Source organism: Gasterosteus aculeatus, chromosome 5, assembly GCF_964276395.1.
Source record: "Gasterosteus aculeatus chromosome 5, fGasAcu3.hap1.1, whole genome shotgun sequence".
NCBI classification, from domain to species: domain Eukaryota; kingdom Metazoa; phylum Chordata; class Actinopteri; order Perciformes; family Gasterosteidae; genus Gasterosteus; species Gasterosteus aculeatus.
Genome location: NC_135692.1, coordinates 17,347,036 through 17,366,615, shown reverse-complemented (window position 1 = coordinate 17,366,615; position 19,580 = coordinate 17,347,036). Strand labels below are relative to the sequence as shown.

Here is a 19,580-nt window from a genome sequence, read left to right as displayed (position 1 = left end):
AATGGGCATATTATTTACTACACTCAGTTTTGAATTAAATGTGTGAAACTTAAAAATAATAAATGTTCTATTAAAGTTTCTATTTGGTGGCTGAGTAAATCAAAAAAGTAGAGAAACATCAAATGAGCGTTTGGATTTGATGTGATTTATTTGGGGAAAAGGGGCGTTGTCCTCCTCTCAGTAAAAAACAAAAACAAACAAATATTTAAAACCAATCTCTTTGGTAAGACGGATATCGTTGCAGACCAGTGGTCACATGACCAGTCAGTGGATGACAGTCACTTCCTGCTTTTATTGGAGCGCAGCTGTCTCTTGATGATCAGGTGATCGCTCTCCTTCTCCTCCTTTGCTCCTGCTGCCATCTGAAACACAACACATTAAAAAGACAACTCGGCATTTTACTGTACAAAGATGTAATAATGACAGTAAAACACACACACACACACACACACACACACACACACACACACACACACACACACACACACACACACACACACACCATGCTCGGGGAATCGGACAGCAGAGACGAGTCCTCAGTCTTATAAAGCTTTCTCCGTCCTCGTTTGGGTCTGGTTGCCCCAGTCACCTTCTCCACTGAATGTCCACTGACGAGGCCCATGATGGATTTAGCTGCAGAGAGGAGGACAAAGACAAACGAGCTGTTGTTACAGTCTGACTGTTTACTGACTGAGTCATAAAAAACACACCGACCTTTGCTGCCCAGGATGGACGGAGAGCTGTGGATCAACTCCTCGATCTTCTGAAGAGCACCGTCGCTCTTCTCCTTCAGCGCAGAAGACTGGAGGGAGAGACAGGGTGAGGGACAGATAGATAGAGACAGGGTGAGGGACAGATAGATAGAGACAGGGTGAGGGACAGATAGATAGAGACAGGGTGAGGGACAGATAGATAGAGACAGGGTGAGGGACAGATAGATAGAGGCAGGGTGAGGGACAGATAGAGACAGGGTGAGGGACATATAGATAGAGACAGGGTGAGGGACAGACAGATAGAGACAGGGTGAGGGACAGATAGATAGAGACAGGGTGAGGGACATATAGATAGAGACAGGGTGAGGGACAGATAGAGACAGGGTGAGGGACATATAGATAGAGACAGGGTGAGGGACATATAGATAGAGACAGGGTGAGGGACAGATAGATAGAGACAGGGTGAGGGACAGATAGATAGAGACAGGGTGAGGGACATATAGATAGAGACATGGTGAGGGACAGATAGAGACAGGGTGAGGGACATATAGATAGAGACAGGGTGAGGGACATATAGATAGAGACAGGGTGAGGGACAGATAGATAGAGACAGGGTGAGGGACAGATAGAGACAGGGTGAGGGACATATAGATAGAGACAGGGTGAGGGACATATAGATAGAGACAGGGTGAGGGACATATAGATAGAGACAGGGTGAGGGACAGAGAACATTTGACTGGTCTCACTTTTCTCTTCAGCTGTCTTTTGTTTCTCACCGGTTTGTTTTTTCGACAGCATCTCACTTTGTTCCTCTTGTTCTCACTGAACACCAAGTCCTGAAACACACACACACACACACACACACACACACACACACACACACACACACACACACACACACACACACACACACACACACACACACACACACATTTAGAAAATATCTAAAATCAGTGACAGACACACACACAGACACACACCTGCACCTCACAGCTCTTCCTCTTCCTCCCTGGAGTTGTTTTCCCGTCGGCCTTGTTGGATCTCAGAGGAGACACCTGGACGTCCCGCTCTGAAAGAGGGACTCGAACGCCACGCCTCTACACACAGACACACACATTCGAGACGTCAGCTTAGTAATCTCTCCTCCTGAGAGACAAGTGAGGAGAAGTGAGATGTCTCACCTGTGGGTCTCCCTCCTCCTTCCCTCTCTGCAGTCTGTCCACCTCCCTCCTCACAGCCTCAAACGTCCTGCTGCTTCCCTCCTCCTCCTCCTCCTCTTCCTCCTCCTGCAGTCTTTGGATCGCCTCCTTCAGCTCCTCCACCACCGGCACCTCCACCTCTCTGTTCTCCTCCCTCCTCCGCAGGTCTTCACTCAGACGCACCAGCTCTGAAGAACACAAGAAGGTTGAGATCTCCCGATCAGATCAATGCAAAGTTCTCCATTGCTCCAGGTGATGGAGGTACTGAAGGAGATGGAGGTGATGGAGACGATGGAGATACCTTTTCTCAGAGTCTCTGTCTGTCCACGACATTCTTCTATGAGTTTCTCCTTTTCGGACAGGACCCGGAGCAGCTCTGAGAGACGGATGTCCCATGAAGGGATGAGGTCATGAATAAGGTTCTTCTCTTAACAAGGTTTATTTCATCCTCTCACCTTCCTTCTCCCTCTCCTGACTCCTCCTCCGTTCCTCCAGTTTACGTCGCAGAGCTCCGCCTTCAGACTCAAGCTCCTCCTTCAGGCTGCGGAGACGACTCGTGAATTCTGCCGTCTGATTGGCGGACTCCTCATTGAGTTTAAGGAGCCTGTTTTCACTGCAGGACGAGGGGATTAGATACTTGAGAAACCTTCTCGATGAGCCCATGTGACTCCTCCTCTACCTGTTCATCAGGGATTCCTCCAGTTGGCTCTTCTCTCTCAGCAGATCCTGGATCTGTAGTGATTGCTGAGAAGACCTTTCCAGCGCTGCCTGGCTCTCCTTCTTCAGCTTCTCCATGGCGGCGTGGAAGACCCTGCTGCTGCTCTGCCCCGGCTCCTCCTGAAACTATCAGTTGATCAATTGACACTGATCAATCAGAACCTCCAAAATCAATCGATCAGCAGAGAAACCAAAGAAAAAGGAGGAACATTGACCTCCTGCTTCAGACACTCCACCTGCGTCTTTTCCTCCGATTGGCTCTGCATGTCTGGGAGGCGGGTCTTCTCAATATTCAGTGGCTGTGATGGGCTGTCAGACCGGTCAGTCTTTTCCTTGAGCTCCGTCTGGAGACGGGTCACCTGAGGAAAGACAGTTAATAATAATAATAATAATAACAATAATAAATATGCTTTTAATAAGTACTTAGTTAGATTTAGATATTTATTACTATTGATACGCTCAATGTCCTGATAGATACATATATATATCTATATATATATATAGATATATATATATACACAAAATAACCTTTGACCAAGAGGGTGGAGTTGTACCTCCGTCTGGAGCTGGAAGATCCCGTTAACCAGAGCTTTGTTCTCCTTCACCAGTCTGGAAGCTTCCCTCTGCTTCGCCTCCAGGGACGACAACACAGACGCACAGTGGGGACACTCCTCCAGATCTATTGGGGGGGGGGGACGGGACGGGACAATGAGTCACGCTCTAAGGTCTTCATGGCATCATTGATCCATTTATGCACTGGGTCCAGCTCCTACCGGTCAGCTCCAGGGCAGCCTGCTCCTTCTTCAGCACCTCCCCCTCCTCCTCTTGTCTCCTCAGCTCCTTGTCCCTCCCTCTCAACTCGTCCTCCCGTCTCCTCAGCTCCTTGTCCCTCCCTCTCAGCTCGTCCTCCAGTCCTTTCAGCTCGTCCTCCCGTCTCCTCAGCTCCTTGATGGTTTCGTCCTTCTGGTCGTTGTCCTCCTGCAGCCTCCAGATCTCATCCTCCAGCACTGAGGAGACAGAGGAGAAGCATTTAGGTTTGACGGTGTGAACCTCCTTCTCCCCCTCCTCCCTCTCACCTCTCTTCTTTGCTGGTCCTCTCTCCTCTTCCTCCACCAGAGCTCCACACTGACGCTTCGTGTTCTCCTCTGTCACCTCCTCTCCTGTGGTCCTCCTCAGACAGCTGCATGTCTGCTGAAGCTCCATCTGTGGGATTATCATTACGTCACTATCAATATTCACACAAAGTAGTAATAATAATAATAATCAATATCACTAATATAAAGTATTCTCATCATTGTCTGTGACATTAAGAGGGGATTGTCTACGTGGGGGTTCTCTAGGTTCTCCGTCCTCAGTCTTTCGATGATGTCGTCTTTCTGCTGATTTATCTCCATCAGTTCTGATAAGTGCAGCTGCTGCTGCTTCAGGATCTGGAAAAACAAAATAACTTTATTGACAGAAGACATTATGAACAATGGCATCGCAGATGCACCAAAACGCAGTCACACCACAGAAGAAGAAGCTACCTCTTTGGCCTCCAGCAGCTGGTCATGTGACCGCTGCTTCTCCAACCGCAGCGCTTCCAGTTCTGCAGGTCCAGATCAGCACAAAGGTCAAAGGTCAACTTAGCTCCAAGAACCCATCCAGTGTGTGTGTGTGTGCCTGCAGCGTGTGTGTGTGTGCGCCTGCAGCGTGTGTGTGCCTGCAGTGTGTGTGTGTGTCCCTTCAGCGTGTGTGTGTGTGTGCCTGCAGCGTGTGTGTGTGCCTGCAGCGTGTGTGTGTGTGCCTGCAGCGTGTGTGTGTGTGCCTGCAGCGTGTGTGTGTGTGCCTGCAGCGTGTGTGTGTGTGCCTGCAGCGTGTGTGTGTGTGCCTGCAGCGTGTGTGTGTGTGTGCCTGCAGCGTGTGTGTGTGTGCCTGCAGCGTGTGTGTGTGTGTGCCTGCAGCGTGTGTGTGTGTGTGCCTGCAGTGTGTGTGTGTGTGTGCCTGCAGCGTGTGTGTGTGTGTGTGTGCCTGCAGCGTGTGTGTGTGCCTGCAGCGTGTGTGTGTGTGTGTGTGCCTGCAGCGTGTGTGTGTGCCTGCAGCGTGTGTGTGTGCCTGCAGCGTGTGTGTGTGCCTGCAGCGTGTGTGTGTGTGTGTGTGCCTGCAGCGTGTGTGTGTGTGCCTGCAGCGTGTGTGTGTGCCTGCAGCGTGTGTGTGTGTGTGTGTGCCTGCAGCGTGTGTGTGTGCCTGCAGCGTGTGTGTGTGCCTGCAGCGTGTGTGTGTGTGTGTGTGCCTGCAGCGTGTGTGTGTGCCTGCAGTGTGTCTTATTGACTTCCTCTCACTGAGACCTGGATCACACCTGAGGACACGTCCACCCAGCCGCTCTCTGCTCCACCTTCTCCTTCAGCCTCAAACCGATGCACTGGCACAGGTTTACTCATTTCACCCAAATGGAGCTTTTTCTCTTTACTTTATCGCTTTGGATAAAAGCGTCAGCTAAATGACACGTAATGTCATATAATGTAACGTGTGCCATGTGGACTCCATTTGAAGCGCTTCACCACTTCATTTCATCATTCACCCGTTCACACAGAGCCACCTGCCATCAGTAACACACACACACACACACACACACACACACACACACACACACACACTCCACTCACCTAGACGCCCCGCAGTGTTTGTGTGTGTACCTTCATTGTGTGCGTGCTCAGTCAGACAGAGGTGAACACTCTGAGCATCTTCTCTGATCTTCTCCAGGTCTTCAGTAACCGAGCTGAAGATCTCCAACAGATCGGCCTCCTGACAGCCAATCAATAGTTATTGATCAGTGATACTCAATAATGATCCGTGGTGAGATAGACAGGTGTTATTGATCACCTTGCTGTTGGCGGTCTTCAGGTCTGCCGTCTTATTGACAAGGTTCTTCAGGATCTCCACTCTCTTCTCAGCTCGCTCCTCGAGGATCTCCCGCTCCTTCTCCAGGCGCTCACTGACACACACACACACACACACACACACACACACACACACACGTGTGAGATCACAATCAGGTGAGGCACTGTGGTTCAGTCACATGACCTTGTTACCTGTAGTCTTTCTCCATCTTGCTGTAGAGCTCCATGAACTCAGCGCTGACTTCCTCTCTGATCTGAGCTTCCAGGACCAAGCGCAGAGCCGCGTCCCCGTGCTGTCAGACAGACAGACAGACAGACAGACAGACAGACAGACAGACAGAGAGCTCATGCTTTCTTCACTTCTTTAAGACAACAACTTCGTTCAAATGAAATCGTTACCTTGTCTTCAACTTCCATGGTCGTGTCACCTTCCTCCCCCTCGTCTTCCTCGCCTCCTGCATCCAGCACCGTCCCTTCCATCACACTCTCCTCATCTTCCTCATCTTCTTCCCCCTCCTCCCCATCCTCCAGCACATCCTCCAGGGTCGTCTCCCAGGCAACCAGCGAGCTCTTCCTGCCCCGCCCAGACACCTTCCTGCGGTGTTCGGCGTCCTCGATGATCAGAGACAGCTCCATGGCCGAGTTGTGGGGGACATGGTCCGGGACAACCGGCCTTGAGTTCAACACCACCACCTGGACAGGCAGAGGAGGGCGGCCATCTTCATCCAGGAGGGACAAAGACACACTGAAGTAAAGACCTGTGTGTGTGTGTGTGTGTCTCTGACCTTCTGGGCCAGGGCGGAGAACTTCAGGACGTTGAGCGTCTCGTCGAAGCAGGCAGAGTTCTTGTTAATGTTGACCACCATTGACACCCGGCCACCACCACAGAAGAAGAACTGCAGGAAGTGGGTGAGCTTAGACTCCCTGAAGGGGACGTGGTGCTGGACCCTGTGGAGTTAGAATCACAGGGTCAGTCCACCCCCCCACAGCGTGACCCCGCCCCCCCCACAGCGTGACCCCGCCCCCCCCACAGCGTGCTGGCCCTACTTGGTGTGCTGGTTGAGCCTCATGGCGCTGATGCACTTCCCGAGCGTCAGCAGCGAGTTGTTGATGTTTCCCGCCTCCTTCAGGCGCTCCCCGGTGTTGTGCGTGCGGGAGCAGCGCTCCGACCCGGCCAGGTCACACAGGGACAACCTCACAGGGACATTGCATTCTTAGTATTACTAATACTGATGATGTCATCCACGCAAGCTTGTCGCTTATAGGGCCGCCGCCTTACTCGCTGATGCCGAGGACTCTGGGAACGCCGGCGTCGTCCACCCGGAGGATCCTGATGGAGAAGATGCTGTGGCTGCAGGGACGCACGGAGAACTTATCTTAGGAACCCGGGCCAGTGTTTGTGCGTCTGATCACAGTGAACCCTTCAGATCCTCCATCACATGACAGGAGGAGATACACAGTACCGGACGTCGGTGGTTTGATAACTGATCTGAGACGTAAGAAGCGAAAGTATCTGATCTCAGATCAGCTGACCTCCTGCTGGACAGATGGTTCAGTCGGGTGGAGGAGAAGCTCTGGTTCTTCTTCCCGATCTTCATCACTCTGTAGGCTTCGTCGGAGCTGCTCACCTGGACCCAGCGCAGGTCTGTACACGTACACGCACACGCACACACACACACACACACACGTCTCACTGTAAGTCTGTTCAGTTTGAACAGAAGTTTGCTTGTTAGAACCATCGCTAAGGCAACTGCACAAAAACAACAATGAGGCTTTTATTGTGAAATATCTGCAGACTGATGACACTGCTGTCACCTGGCAGTGTGTAATTACACACTACACTACAATTACACACTACAGCAGTGTGTGATTACAGTGCCGCCCTTTAAAGTCTGGACATTTTTACTTTTTTTTCTCCTCCTACGCAGCAGTTTCACACCAACACGTGCGCGAATATGTACGTGTTTGCGCGCATGTGGCGCTCGCACTAGCACACAAACCACTACCCCCCCTAACCCCCCCCCCCCCCCTCCCCCGTCAACCGAACCGGTCGCCCGACTACTTCTACTCCCCTGAAGTTGTACCCCAGGGGGAAACGCTGAATTGGATTTGTTTCTTTATAGTTCTTGTATGGAGGTAATAAAGACGTTCATGAAGAAGAGTTTACAAATATATATAGTTCGTTGATCTTCTGGTTTTAGAACGCAACAAAGAATAGTGATGATACACAAACTGACTGAGACATCAATAGCAAGCAAGAGTTGTTGGTAAAATCTATTTTACCTTTGATGAAGGAGTTTCCTTTGACGTCCTGAGACAGACGCAGAACCGTCCTCCTGAGGTGACCACCGGGAACCTGAGCACCACAGATCAATGCTCCATAAATGATCACAGCTGCTTCGATTGGACTATGAATACTTCAGTGAGACCTTTTCTTCTTTTGTCTGGTCCTCACCTCCTATTTAACGCAAACTCTGTGTGTGTGTGTGTGTGTGTGTAGCAGAGTCACCTGCTCCAGCAGGTCGTGGATGTTGTCGTTGTAAATCTCACAGAAGGAAACCCAGACGGAGAAGCGGACGTTTGACTCAACGTCCAATGAGAAGCTGTCGGCCTCGGAGACGCCGCTGTCAGTGCTGAGGGAGGAGCCTGGAAACACACACACGTCCTCGTTTACGGCAGACGTGGGGTCCACGCGACTTTTGTGGGACTAAAAAACACAACGAAAATCTTGTGATAAATCCTCTGGCTGACCGTCCAGGAAGGTCGATCTGCCCGACGTCTGACTTCTGTCGCTCTGCAGACAACGAGACCCAGCAGGACACAACTCAGTACACAAACTGGTACACACAGTAGTACACAGACGTGTGTACTTGTACATCCTCACCTCCTTGAGCAGCCTCAGCAGGTTTCTCTTGCTGCTGCTCTCAGCTGCCTGCTGGTCTGGAGTCAGTCTGCTGACGTCTCTGCAGCGCTGCGGCTTCAGATCGGACCGACCGTACAGACGGCCCTCGATGCTGTTAAAGATCACGGACAGAGCCCGGGGCAACAGACCTGAGTCATGGTCCGGGCCTGAGGCACAGACAGACAGGCAGATGAAAATAGATCAAACAGTAATGTTTACAGAGATGTTTGGAATCAGACAGAGTTCATTTTAGACGTGTTTTACACAGAAGACAGAGAAGGACCGGCTTCCTCTGCATCACTGATTAAAAGGGTCACAGTACTATGTGGAGCGGACAGACAGACAGACAGGCAGACACTGTCTCTGACCCAGGAAGGTGAAGGTCTTCCCAGCGTTGGTGACTCCGTAGGTGAACACAAGACAGTTTCCTCCGGTCAGAACGTCACGGACCAAATCCCGAACTGACCCGTCGAAGACCTTCTTCTGGCTGGACTCGGGATCGAACACCTGATCGAAACATCCAACAGTCCAATGAGTAAACACAAACAACCCTGTGACAGACAGGTGACGCCACAGCTACCTGTGTGAAGGTGAACCTCTGCGCGGTTTGTGGGAGGGACTTGTCGCTCTGCCGGTTTGATTGACCACTCCGGGGAGCCGTCAGGACAACAGTGTCCGGTCCCTCGATGGTCACACAGTCCTGCAGAGCAGAGCCCCATTATCAATCGATATGGATACTAACGACCAATCATCAGGCATGTGTGTGTGTCCCACCTGTGCCTCCTTCTTGTCGCTCTCAGCTGCAGTGAACGGTCGAACACGCAGGTAAACCTGCAGGTTCTCAGACTGAACGGCGTCCTGATGACACAAAACAACATCGTCTGTCACCGTGACAACAACATCCCGCTGACACCAGCAGTGACAGTAACAAAGCACTGGTACGAACGAGTATTTCCTGCTTCTTGGCCACAGAGGTAATATTCTACTCTTTACTGCACTAAATCTAATATGAAACTTTGGTCTCTTAAAAAACAACAAATAAATAAGCAATTATTACTTGGAATGAAACTACCAGCACTACATAAAGACATTATAATTATAAGACATTATATAAGTAAGACCGGAGTACTTCTTACACCACTGCAGACAGAGACTGTAGGAGACAGAGACAGTTACCTGTTGAGGTAAAGCAGTGAACTCCCGCAGCAGGTCTCTCTTGATATCGTCCACCACAACCGGACCGACTCTGTCCGGTTTCCCCCCGAAACAAGACTCCATCATTTCTGCACAACACAACATGTAAATCCGGTCAGTGTTCAATGTTGACATCAGCCCGCTGCGAAAGGACGTGAGATGCGGATTATTTCCAAAGTGATCTCTCTAGTTTAGTGGAGCATTAACACAAATATCTTAAATGGCTTAATATTTAAATGGATTCTGTCGTGATGTCTGACAACGAGGCCTCAAAGAGTCAGAAAAGATCTCATAACAACTAAACAGCAGTTAGCTACTGTTGCTCTGTTGTTAGCATTAGCCACCACTAGCTAACTCACACACGTACTGGCGTCTGTTTGTCGGGTTTCAACGTCCTTTGGGGACGAGACCTCTCGGTAATTGACAGCAGGAAGACTCAACTTTCTCCTTCACTACAGTGCTACTCTCTCCGGATGAGTTTTATTAGAACCCCCCGCTAACAATAGCCACGGAAACCTCTCCTCATCTAACTTACGCGGTATAGTTTTTAAACGGAGACCGTAGGACCAATCAGGTAGCTGCATAATGATACGTCACGCAGGTTTCGGACAGGGTATCGCGAGACTATGTGGACAATGAAAAGCATTTAATACAAGTTTTGTAACATTGTGGAATTAAAACCTTCACTGTGGCAGAGTAATTAAAAAAACATGGTAGTGTTTTTAATATAACGGAGTGACAGCTCGTGGCGGCAATGCGTCACAAAGCTGTTCACATGGAAACAGAAGCAGTAAACACCGTCGGTTCAGAACGACGTCATCAGCAAGCGACCGAACTGGACGAGAACCGAAGAGGATTTCAAGCGGATTTGTTGGATTAGCAGCTAATTTAGCTGCTACTTTAGTAATTTATCATTGTTGTTTTTATTGGAAAACACGTTCCACGGCTCTAACTTCTAATAACCCCGACGAGAAAGTCAGGATTCACCGCGAGGAGACGCAGCATACTGGTTTCCCTGACAACGGTAAGAAAGCGTCGTGACCCGTTATTGATCAGTCTCGATACTCCCCATCACTACTGTTATCTGACAAGAGCCAAGTACCTCACTCAAGTATACACTACTAGAGGTACTTGTCATTTACTGCAGTACATTCTACACCTCAGAGCTAAATATTGTACTTTTTATTGCAATAATACCAATCCATCCATTTAGGTGAAGCAATGAATGACCGTGTCTCCCTTCCTCACCCTGGTCTCTCTTCAGGTCTCACCTGTATCCGCTGCTCTCCTCCTCCAGCTGCTGCCGTCATGGCGTCGGTGGAGCCGCGCGCCGACGGGGGGGGCAAATGGCTGGACGCTCACTACGACCCGGTGGCTGGCCTCCATACCTTCTCGTCCTGCGTGGACCTGGCAGACCTGAGCGGTGACGGCGAGAACCGCCTGGTGGTGGGCGACCTGGGCTCCGGCTCGTCGGGCATGAAGCTGAAGGTCTACAGTGGCACGGCGCTGACCAGCGAGAGCACCCTGCTGGACCTGCCTGCCGGTCTGGTGGCCTTCTTCATGGACCTGCACGAGCCCCGCATCCCCGCCGTGGCCGTGGCGTCTGGGCCCTGCGTATACGTCTACAAAAATCTGCGGCCGTACTTCAAGTTCACACTGCCGGGCTTAGAGGTCAACTCGCTGGAGCAGGTCTGGTTCCGTCCGGTGGTGTCTGCTATCAGCCGCGGCGCCCTGATTAAAACACAGTTACTGTCAGTTACTTTACATTACATGTCATTTAGCTGACGCTAAAAAAACAACTTATAATAAGTGCATTTAAACCACGAGGATACAAACTCAAAAGAACAAATAAGCCGATGTACAACTTGCTGTAGATAAGAACCATTATAAGTCCAATGTAAGTGCTGCAGTTAGTTAGTGTGTTAGTGGAGGTAGAGTCTGAAGAGGTGTGTCTTTAGTCTGAAGATGTGAAGGCTCTCTGTGGTCCTGATGTCTTCAGAGACCTCCTTCCACCATTTAGGAGCAGGACAGCAAAGAGTGGAGATCTAGTCGAGTGTTTTGCTCTCAGTGAGGGGCACCAGGCCTTGAGATGTGAAGGCCTGATGACGCCTCTTATCTATAACAAGTTGGCTTATTTTAGGAAATTGCACCTTGTTTCTTGCTCTTCTGAGTTTGTGTCCTTATGGTTGAAATGTTCTTATTGTAAGTCGCTTTGTATAAAAGCGTCAGATAAATGACACGTGATGTGATGTGATAAGCAGGTATTCTTTGTAGGACGGTCCAGTCCAACGTTGAAAATCTCAGTAACTTTTACTGAGCTCCTGGTTTAAAATGCTACATACTAAGACCTTGGGAGCACAAAGGTAGTGTGTAATAAGACGCGCTGTGCTCTGATTGGTCAGGATGTGTGGCAGCAGGTGAGGGAGGGTCAGATTGACCCCCTCACCCTGAGGGAGATGTTGGAGAGCCTCAGGAAGACGGCCGAAGTCCCGCTGTCCGTCCGCTCACTCAGGTTCCTCTCCCTGGAGGCGGGCGACATGGACGAGTTCGTCCAGCTGCACAAGCAGCAGCCAATCAGACGGCAGGTACAAAGCTCGTTGTGACGTCGGCACCATGGGCAATAGAGTCCCCCCCCCCCGCTCTGACTGGTCGCCTGTGTTTCAGACTGTCATCACCTGCATCGGGACTCTGAAGAAGAGCACGGCGGATGAGGACGGCGTCAGCTGCCTGGTGATCGGGACGGAGAGCAGCGAGGTCTTCGTCCTCGACCCCGAGGCCTTCATCATCCTCTCCAAAGTAAACTCCCATCACACACTGGGGCTGCAGCTGAACTGGTGCTACTGGGAGGACAGGGGGTTATTGTATGTGCCTCTATCATCCAGGGATGAATACGAGGGCCCTTTTCTATTCCATCTCCAATATAAATATGAAATATTTCATAATAAAAGCCACTTGAACGTGTTCACCGGCTGTATTTGTCAATTCACTATGATATGAGAGCGCAGACATCTCATTGGCTGTCCTCGGCGTGTGGACTTGGGTTCAATCATCAGGTGACCTGATGACAACCTTAACTGTCTCCATGACAACTGTATAAAACTCTGTGGTCCTGCAGAGGAAAGCCAGTGAGAGCAACAAGTAAGAGAGCTTTTCTGTTGAAGATGTCGCTGCCGGCCGCTCCCACCATGATGGACGTCACTGGGCAGTTCGATGTGGAGTTTCGCATCACGGCAGCATGTCGCAACGGCAACATTTACATCTTGCGCAGGTGAGACACACCTGTCTGAGAGGACTCGGCTGTCTGAGGGAACTCACCTGTCTGCCTTGTGACCCCGCTGTTCAGGGACTTTGACAGACCCAAGTACAGCATTGAGTTGTCGTCCCACCCGGTGGGTCTGGTGAGGGTCGGGAAGAACGTGGTGGTGGGCTGCACCGACGAGAGCCTGCAGGGCTTCACCCAGAAGGTCAGATGATGGAGGGCAGGAGTTCAGTCTCCTTGTGAATGTGGCACGAAGATCACGTTGTGTTTTTGGTTGCGTCCTCAGGGGAAGAAGCTGTGGAAGGCCGTCCTCACGGCTCCCATCACCACTTTGGCCTCCATGGACCTCCCCACCAGGGGCTTCCAGGCGGTTCTGGTGGGCCTGGCCAACTGCGAGGTCCACCTGTACCAAGACAAGAACCTGCTGAGCACCATCAAGACACCCGACGTGGTCACCAGCATCTGCTTTGGGCGGTACGGACGCGAGGACGGGACCCTGGTCTTGACCACCAAGGGAGGGGGTTTGATGGTGAAGATCCTGAAGAGAACCGCGGCCCTCGATGAACGGGAGAGCGCCCCGGGGCCGCCGGCGTCCCAGAGCGTCCGCCTCAACGTGCCCAAGAAGACCAAGCTGTACGTGGACCAGACGCTGAGGGAGCGCGAGAGCGGCGTGGCCATGCACCGCGCCTTCCAGATGGACCTGAGCCGCCTGCGCCTGGCCGCCGCCAAGTCCTACGTGGTGGCCCTGGAGTGCAGCCTGACGCCGATGTCCTCCAGCGAGCCGCTCAAGATGAACGCCGTGGTGCAGGGCCTGGGCCCGGCCTTCAAGCTCACCCTCAACATACAGAACACGGGCGCGCGTCGGCCCGCGGTCAACCTGGCCGTCAGCTTCCTGTACGACGAGGGCCTGTACCATATGAGGAACCCGTACATGAGGATCCCTCTGCTGGTGCCCGGGCTCGTCTACCCCGTGGAGACCTTCGTGGAGTGCACCAGCGACAAGGGCATCTCTGACATCATCAAGGTGTTCGTCCTGCACGAGGGGCGGAGCTCCCCGCTGCTGACCGCACACATCAACATGCCCGTCAGCGAGGGGCTGACCCTCTGATGACATCACACCACCTCCAACTTCATTCATAAGAATGAATAATAGGCTCTCAAGTCTGATGTGTGAAAAGGTTTAAACTGCAACCTGATTTAATATTTAATAATACTTCAAATGTTCTGTTGTTGGAGATTCGTCCAGAAGCCGCAGACAAACATTCTTAACGTTGTTTTGTGTAGATTTCTCAACGTTTGTGTACTTAAAACATTAGTGAAGAAGACGTTTTATCTCTCAGGGATTCAAATAAAAAACAGATTTAATAAAACAATGTTGTAAAGCAATGATGTTGATTTACACATAAATCATAAATCCACGCTGTAAGAAAAGCGTCGGTTCATTGTCTAATCTAACGTGGTTCTACATTTTAAAATGCTCAGAAATGAATAATGGAATAGAACAATAACAAAGGTAAAATATTACATTAAACAAAGTTAAAAAAGGCAAAGATTATAGAATTAGAGAAGGTTTAGTTTCTTATTACTATTTTAAAACAGAAGACAGTAAAACAAAGAAATGGGAGTTTCACTGATGATGAAACTGAGGTTTGGTGGAATAAAGGTGGCGGGTCAGAGGCTGATGTTTGCCATCAGTCAACATCAACAACGTGGACCAACCTGAGCTTTGTTTCGTCATCTCCTCTTTTGTGGTGAAATAATAAAAATCCCGTTGTGTTCAAAGAGGAGCAGCAGCTTTTATAAAGCCGGAGGGAAGAAGTTCTTCATCAGGACCGAAGCGTTCAGACGTGAAGATGAGGAGCGTCATTGTCTTGCTGGGTGAGAATCTGATCCGTTAACCTTCATAGGAAGCGTTTTAAAGATCTCCGTCACTGTGATCAACACAATGTTCTCAATGTTCTTCAGTGGTAAAATCAGAGTGAGAAGAGCACATTTTAGGTCTGACACACATTGAGGGGACACGTCTGCTACGGGACACTTGATTGAGGTCCCACTTTGTAAAGTGTCAGTCAGCACGCACAGGTTCCTGAAGAAGTTCCTGCACATCCGTTTAAGTCAATGTGACAAAAACAAGTGTGTGTGTTGTGTGTCTGTGTGTGTGCAGCCGTGCTGTGTGTGTGCGACGGCGTAAAGTTTGGTCAACTCTGCAGTGGAAACACTGCCAACAGCAGGAGGACGTCCGACAGCTGGGGACAGGGACACTATGGAGCCAGAAGGTAACACAACACCACACAACTACCGAGGTGCGTGTTGTTTGAGGACGTGTCCGTCTCTGAGCTACTGTCATCTATTGAGACGCCCCGTGGTGCACGTGGCGTCTCTCCAGTGGATGAATCCGCGTCTCTGTGGGTCTAACGCGGTCTGCATGTTGTAGGGGGACCAGGGAGCACAAAGGTCTGGACATCAAGTGCAATGACGGATCAACTGTCTACGCTCCGTTTGACGTGACTCTCAACGGACGCGTCACCGTCTACAACGACCGCAACAAGGCGGCCATCAACAGCGGCATCAACCTGAGAGGAGAAGGTCCGACTGGGAGCCGCTGTGTGGTCTCTCCACATGACGATTTATTAGACACGTCTGTGTTAGTACCTTTATTCTAACAGGAGTTTCCTGCAGGTCTGTGTTTCAAGCTGTTTTACGTCCAGCCGGACCGAGTCTCTGGGTCGGTGCTGAAGGGCGAGCGGATCGGCGTCATGATGCCGATGCAGAGCGTCTACAGAGGAATCACTTCGCACGTTCACGTCCAGATGTGCGACAAGAGCGACCCAACGCCATACTTCTGATTCTGATCGTTTGATTGGCTGTCGGTCTGAAATCACTGATGTTATAAATCAATGAAATTTAAAGAGTACTTTTGTTATTATTTAATTCATTTCTAAATGAATGTTTAAAATTATCGCACAATCACACATTTAAAATGTATTCCAAGTAAAACATGGTTCATTTAAATCATTAACACCGATTAATAATTATTAACCACAGAGCAGAGAAAACGGTTATTTTACTGAAAATCTCTGGTAACAAAACTTGTTGTAAAGTAGAAAGATCCGTGGTCAGATGGGTCTGCGTGGTGGGGACGTCTCTGTTATGTGGACACACTGTTATATGGACACACTGATATATGGACACACTGTTATGTGGACACACTGATATATGGACACACTGTTATATGGACACACTGATATATGGACACACTGTTATGTGGACACACTGATATATGGACACACTGTTATGTGGACACACTGTTATATGGACACACTGTTATATGGACACACTGTTATATGGACACACTGATATATGGACACACTGATATGTGGACACACTGTTATATGGACACACTGTTATTTGGACACACTGTTATGTGGACACACTGATATATGGACACACTGTTATATGGACACACTGATATATGGACACACTGTTATATGGACACACTGTTATGTGGACACACTGATATATGGACACACTGTTATATGGACACACTGATATATGGACACACTGTTATGTGGACACACTGATATATGGACACACTGTTATATGGACACACTGATATATGGACACACTGTTATGTGGACACACTGTTATATGGACACACTGTTATTTGGACACACTGTTATGTGGACACACTGATATATGGACACACTGTTATATGGACACACTGTTATATGGACACACTGATATATGGACACACTGTTATGTGGACACACTGATATATGGACACACTGTTATGTGGACACACTGTTATGTGGACACACTGATATATGGACACACTGTTATATGGACACACTGTTATATGGACACACTGATATATGGACACACTGATATGTGGACACACTGTTATATGGACACACTGTTATTTGGACACACTGTTATGTGGACACACTGATATATGGACACACTGTTATATGGACACACTGATATATGGACACAATTATATATGGACACACTGATATATGGACACACTGTTATGTGGACACACTGATATATGGACACACTGTTATATGGACACACTGATATATGGACACACTGTTATGTGGACACACTGATATATGGACACACTGTTATATGGACACACTGATATATGGACACACTGTTATGTGGACACACTGATATATGGACACACTGTTATGTGGACACACTGTTATGTGGACACACTGATATATGGACACACTGTTATATGGACACACTGTTATATGGACACACTGATATATGGACACACTGATATGTGGACACACTGTTATATGGACACACTGTTATTTGGACACACTGTTATGTGGACACACTGATATATGGACACACTGTTATATGGACACACTGATATATGGACACACTGTTATATGGACACACTGTTATGTGGACACACTGATATATGGACACACTGTTATATGGACACACTGATATATGGACACACTGTTATGTGGACACACTGATATATGGACACACTGTTATATGGACACACTGATATATGGACACACTGTTATGTGGACACACTGTTATATGGACACACTGTTATTTGGACACACTGTTATGTGGACACACTGATATATGGACACACTGTTATATGGACACACTGTTATATGGACACACTGATATATGGACACACTGTTATGTGGACACACTGATATATGGACACACTGTTATGTGGACACACTGTTATGTGGACACACTGATATATGGACACACTGTTATATGGACACACTGTTATATGGACACACTGATATATGGACACACTGATATGTGGACACACTGTTATATGGACACACTGTTATTTGGACACACTGTTATGTGGACACACTGATATATGGACACACTGTTATATGGACACACTGATATATGGACACAATTATATATGGACACACTGATATATGGACACACTGTTATGTGGACACACTGATATATGGACACACTGTTATATGGACACACTGATATATGGACACACTGTTATGTGGACACACTGATATATGGACACACTGTTATATGGACACACTGATATATGGACACACTGTTATGTGGACACACTGATATATGGACACACTGTTATGTGGACACACTGTTATGTGGACACACTGATATATGGACACACTGTTATATGGACACACTGTTATATGGACACACTGATATATGGACACACTGATATGTGGACACACTGTTATATGGACACACTGTTATTTGGACACACTGTTATGTGGACACACTGATATATGGACACACTGTTATATGGACACACTGATATATGGACACACTGTTATATGGACACACTGTTATGTGGACACACTGATATATGGACACACTGTTATATGGACACACTGATATATGGACACACTGTTATGTGGACACACTGATATATGGACACACTGTTATATGGACACACTGATATATGGACACACTGTTATGTGGACACACTGTTATATGGACACACTGTTATTTGGACACACTGTTATGTGGACACACTGATATATGGACACACTGTTATATGGACACACTGATATATGGACACACTGATATATGGACACACTGTTATGTGGACACACTGATATATGGACACACTGATATATGGACACACTGTTATGTGGACACACTGATATATGGACACACTGATATATGGACACACTGATATGTGGACACACTGTTATATGGACACACTGATATATGGACACACTGTTATATGGACACACTGATATATGGACACACTGTTATGTGGACACACTGATATATGGACACACTGTTATGTGGACACACTGATATATGGACACACTGTTATATGGACACACTGATATATGGACACACTGTTATGTGGACACACTGATATGTGGACACACTGATATATGGACACACTGTTATGTGGACACACTGTTATGTGGACACACTGTTATGTGGACACACTGATATATGGACACACTGTTATGTGGACACACTGTTATGTGGACACACTGATATATGGACACACTGTTATATGGACACACTGTTATATGGACACACTGATATATGGACACACTGTTATGTGGACACACTGTTATGTGGACACACTGTTATATGGACACACTGTTATATGGACACACTGTTATGTGGACACACTGTTATGTGGACACACTGATATATGGACACACTGTTATATGGACACACTGATATATGGACACACTGTTATGTGGACACACTGATATATGGACACACTGTTATGTGGACACACTGATATATGGACACACTGATATATGGACACACTGTTATGTGGACACACTGATATATGGACACACTGATATATGGACACACTGTTATGTGGACACACTGATATATGGACACACTGATATATGGACACACTGTTATGTGGACACATTGATATATGGACACACTGATATATGGACACACTGATATGTGGACACACTGTTATATGGACACACTGATATATGGACACACTGTTATATGGACACACTGTTATGTGGACACACTGTTATGTGGACACACTGATATATGGACACACTGTTATATGGACACACTGATATATGGACACACTGTTATGTGGACACACTGATATATGGACACACTGTTATGTGGACACACTGATATATGGACACACTGTTATATGGACACACTGATATATGGACACACTGTTATATGGACACACTGATATATGGACACACTGATATATGGACACACTGT

General features: G+C 48.3%; 3 protein-coding genes across 17 annotated transcripts; 2 read left to right on the top strand and 1 right to left on the bottom strand.

The window, feature by feature from the left end:
* Positions 1-129: 129 nt before the first annotated feature.
* On the bottom strand, positions 130-10,174 carry LOC120819538 (kinesin-like protein KIF20B). 13 transcript variants are annotated; one of them, XM_078102701.1, is made up of 33 exons: positions 9,972-10,172; positions 9,587-9,693; positions 9,185-9,268; positions 8,991-9,110; positions 8,779-8,917; positions 8,393-8,577; positions 8,260-8,302; positions 8,018-8,154; positions 7,792-7,864; positions 7,042-7,153; positions 6,788-6,859; positions 6,556-6,702; positions 6,294-6,456; positions 5,908-6,201; positions 5,701-5,801; positions 5,492-5,603; positions 5,305-5,413; positions 4,156-4,217; positions 3,955-4,059; positions 3,706-3,832; positions 3,579-3,636; positions 3,403-3,515; positions 3,184-3,308; positions 2,845-2,988; positions 2,592-2,755; positions 2,368-2,525; positions 2,214-2,288; positions 1,895-2,100; positions 1,694-1,810; positions 1,460-1,549; positions 715-802; positions 503-633; positions 130-362 (listed from the first exon to the last, which is right to left on the bottom strand). In XM_078102701.1, the coding sequence occupies exons 2-33, from the start codon at positions 9,689-9,691 to the stop codon at positions 279-281; spliced, it is 3,843 nt and encodes a 1,280-aa protein (XP_077958827.1). In that variant the 5' UTR covers positions 9,692-9,693; positions 9,972-10,172; the 3' UTR covers positions 130-278. The 13 variants fall into 13 exon arrangements, with proteins under 13 accessions (XP_077958827.1, XP_040032974.2, XP_077958822.1 ...); XM_040177040.2 differs by having other exon boundaries at positions 3,403-3,636; positions 9,972-10,174; XM_078102696.1 differs by having other exon boundaries at positions 1,490-1,549; positions 3,403-3,636; positions 9,972-10,174.
* Positions 10,175-10,197: 23 nt separating this feature from the next.
* Positions 10,198-14,233, top strand: bbs1 (Bardet-Biedl syndrome 1). Of its 3 annotated transcripts, none has more exons than XM_040177042.2 (7): positions 10,198-10,628; positions 10,869-11,293; positions 12,007-12,189; positions 12,269-12,400; positions 12,766-12,872; positions 12,948-13,068; positions 13,150-14,233. In XM_040177042.2, exons 2-7 carry the CDS (start codon positions 10,913-10,915, stop codon positions 13,969-13,971), a joined length of 1,746 nt encoding a protein of 581 aa, XP_040032976.2. In that variant the 5' UTR covers positions 10,198-10,628; positions 10,869-10,912; the 3' UTR covers positions 13,972-14,233. The 3 variants fall into 3 exon arrangements, with proteins under 3 accessions (XP_040032976.2, XP_040032978.2, XP_077958828.1); XM_040177044.2 differs by having other exon boundaries at positions 10,225-10,628; positions 10,902-11,293; XM_078102702.1 differs by lacking the exon at positions 10,198-10,628 and having other exon boundaries at positions 10,868-11,293.
* Positions 14,234-14,536: 303 nt separating this feature from the next.
* Positions 14,537-15,772, top strand: LOC120819541 (leukocyte cell-derived chemotaxin-2). Its single transcript, XM_040177045.2, has 4 exons — positions 14,537-14,741; positions 15,028-15,139; positions 15,298-15,449; positions 15,543-15,772. The coding sequence occupies exons 1-4, from the start codon at positions 14,717-14,719 to the stop codon at positions 15,707-15,709; spliced, it is 456 nt and encodes a 151-aa protein (XP_040032979.1). The 5' UTR covers positions 14,537-14,716; the 3' UTR covers positions 15,710-15,772.
* The last annotated feature ends 3,808 nt before the right edge of the window (positions 15,773-19,580 follow it).

Coding starts and splice junctions, on each gene's coding strand:
- LOC120819541 (XM_040177045.2), top strand. CDS start 14,717: ATGAGGAGCGTCATTGTCTTGCTGG. Junction 15,140..15,297: donor GGACACTATGGAGCCAGAAG/GTAACACAACAC, acceptor TGCATGTTGTAG/GGGGACCAGGGAGCACAAAG. Junction 15,450..15,542: donor CATCAACCTGAGAGGAGAAG/GTCCGACTGGGA, acceptor AGTTTCCTGCAG/GTCTGTGTTTCAAGCTGTTT.
- LOC120819538 (XM_040177040.2), bottom strand. CDS start 9,691: ATGATGGAGTCTTGTTTCGGGGGGAAACCGGACAGAGTCGGTCCGGTT. Junction 2,526..2,591: donor GAGGAATCCCTGATGAACAG/GTAGAGGAGGAG, acceptor CTCGTCCTGCAG/TGAAAACAGGCTCCTTAAAC. Junction 803..1,459: donor AAAGACAGCTGAAGAGAAAA/GTGAGACCAGTC, acceptor CTCTCCCTCCAG/TCTTCTGCGCTGAAGGAGAA.
- bbs1 (XM_040177042.2), top strand. CDS start 10,913: ATGGCGTCGGTGGAGCCGCGCGCCGACGGGGGGGGCAAATGGCTGGAC. Junction 11,294..12,006: donor AGGTCAACTCGCTGGAGCAG/GTCTGGTTCCGT, acceptor CTGATTGGTCAG/GATGTGTGGCAGCAGGTGAG. Junction 13,069..13,149: donor TGCAGGGCTTCACCCAGAAG/GTCAGATGATGG, acceptor TTGCGTCCTCAG/GGGAAGAAGCTGTGGAAGGC.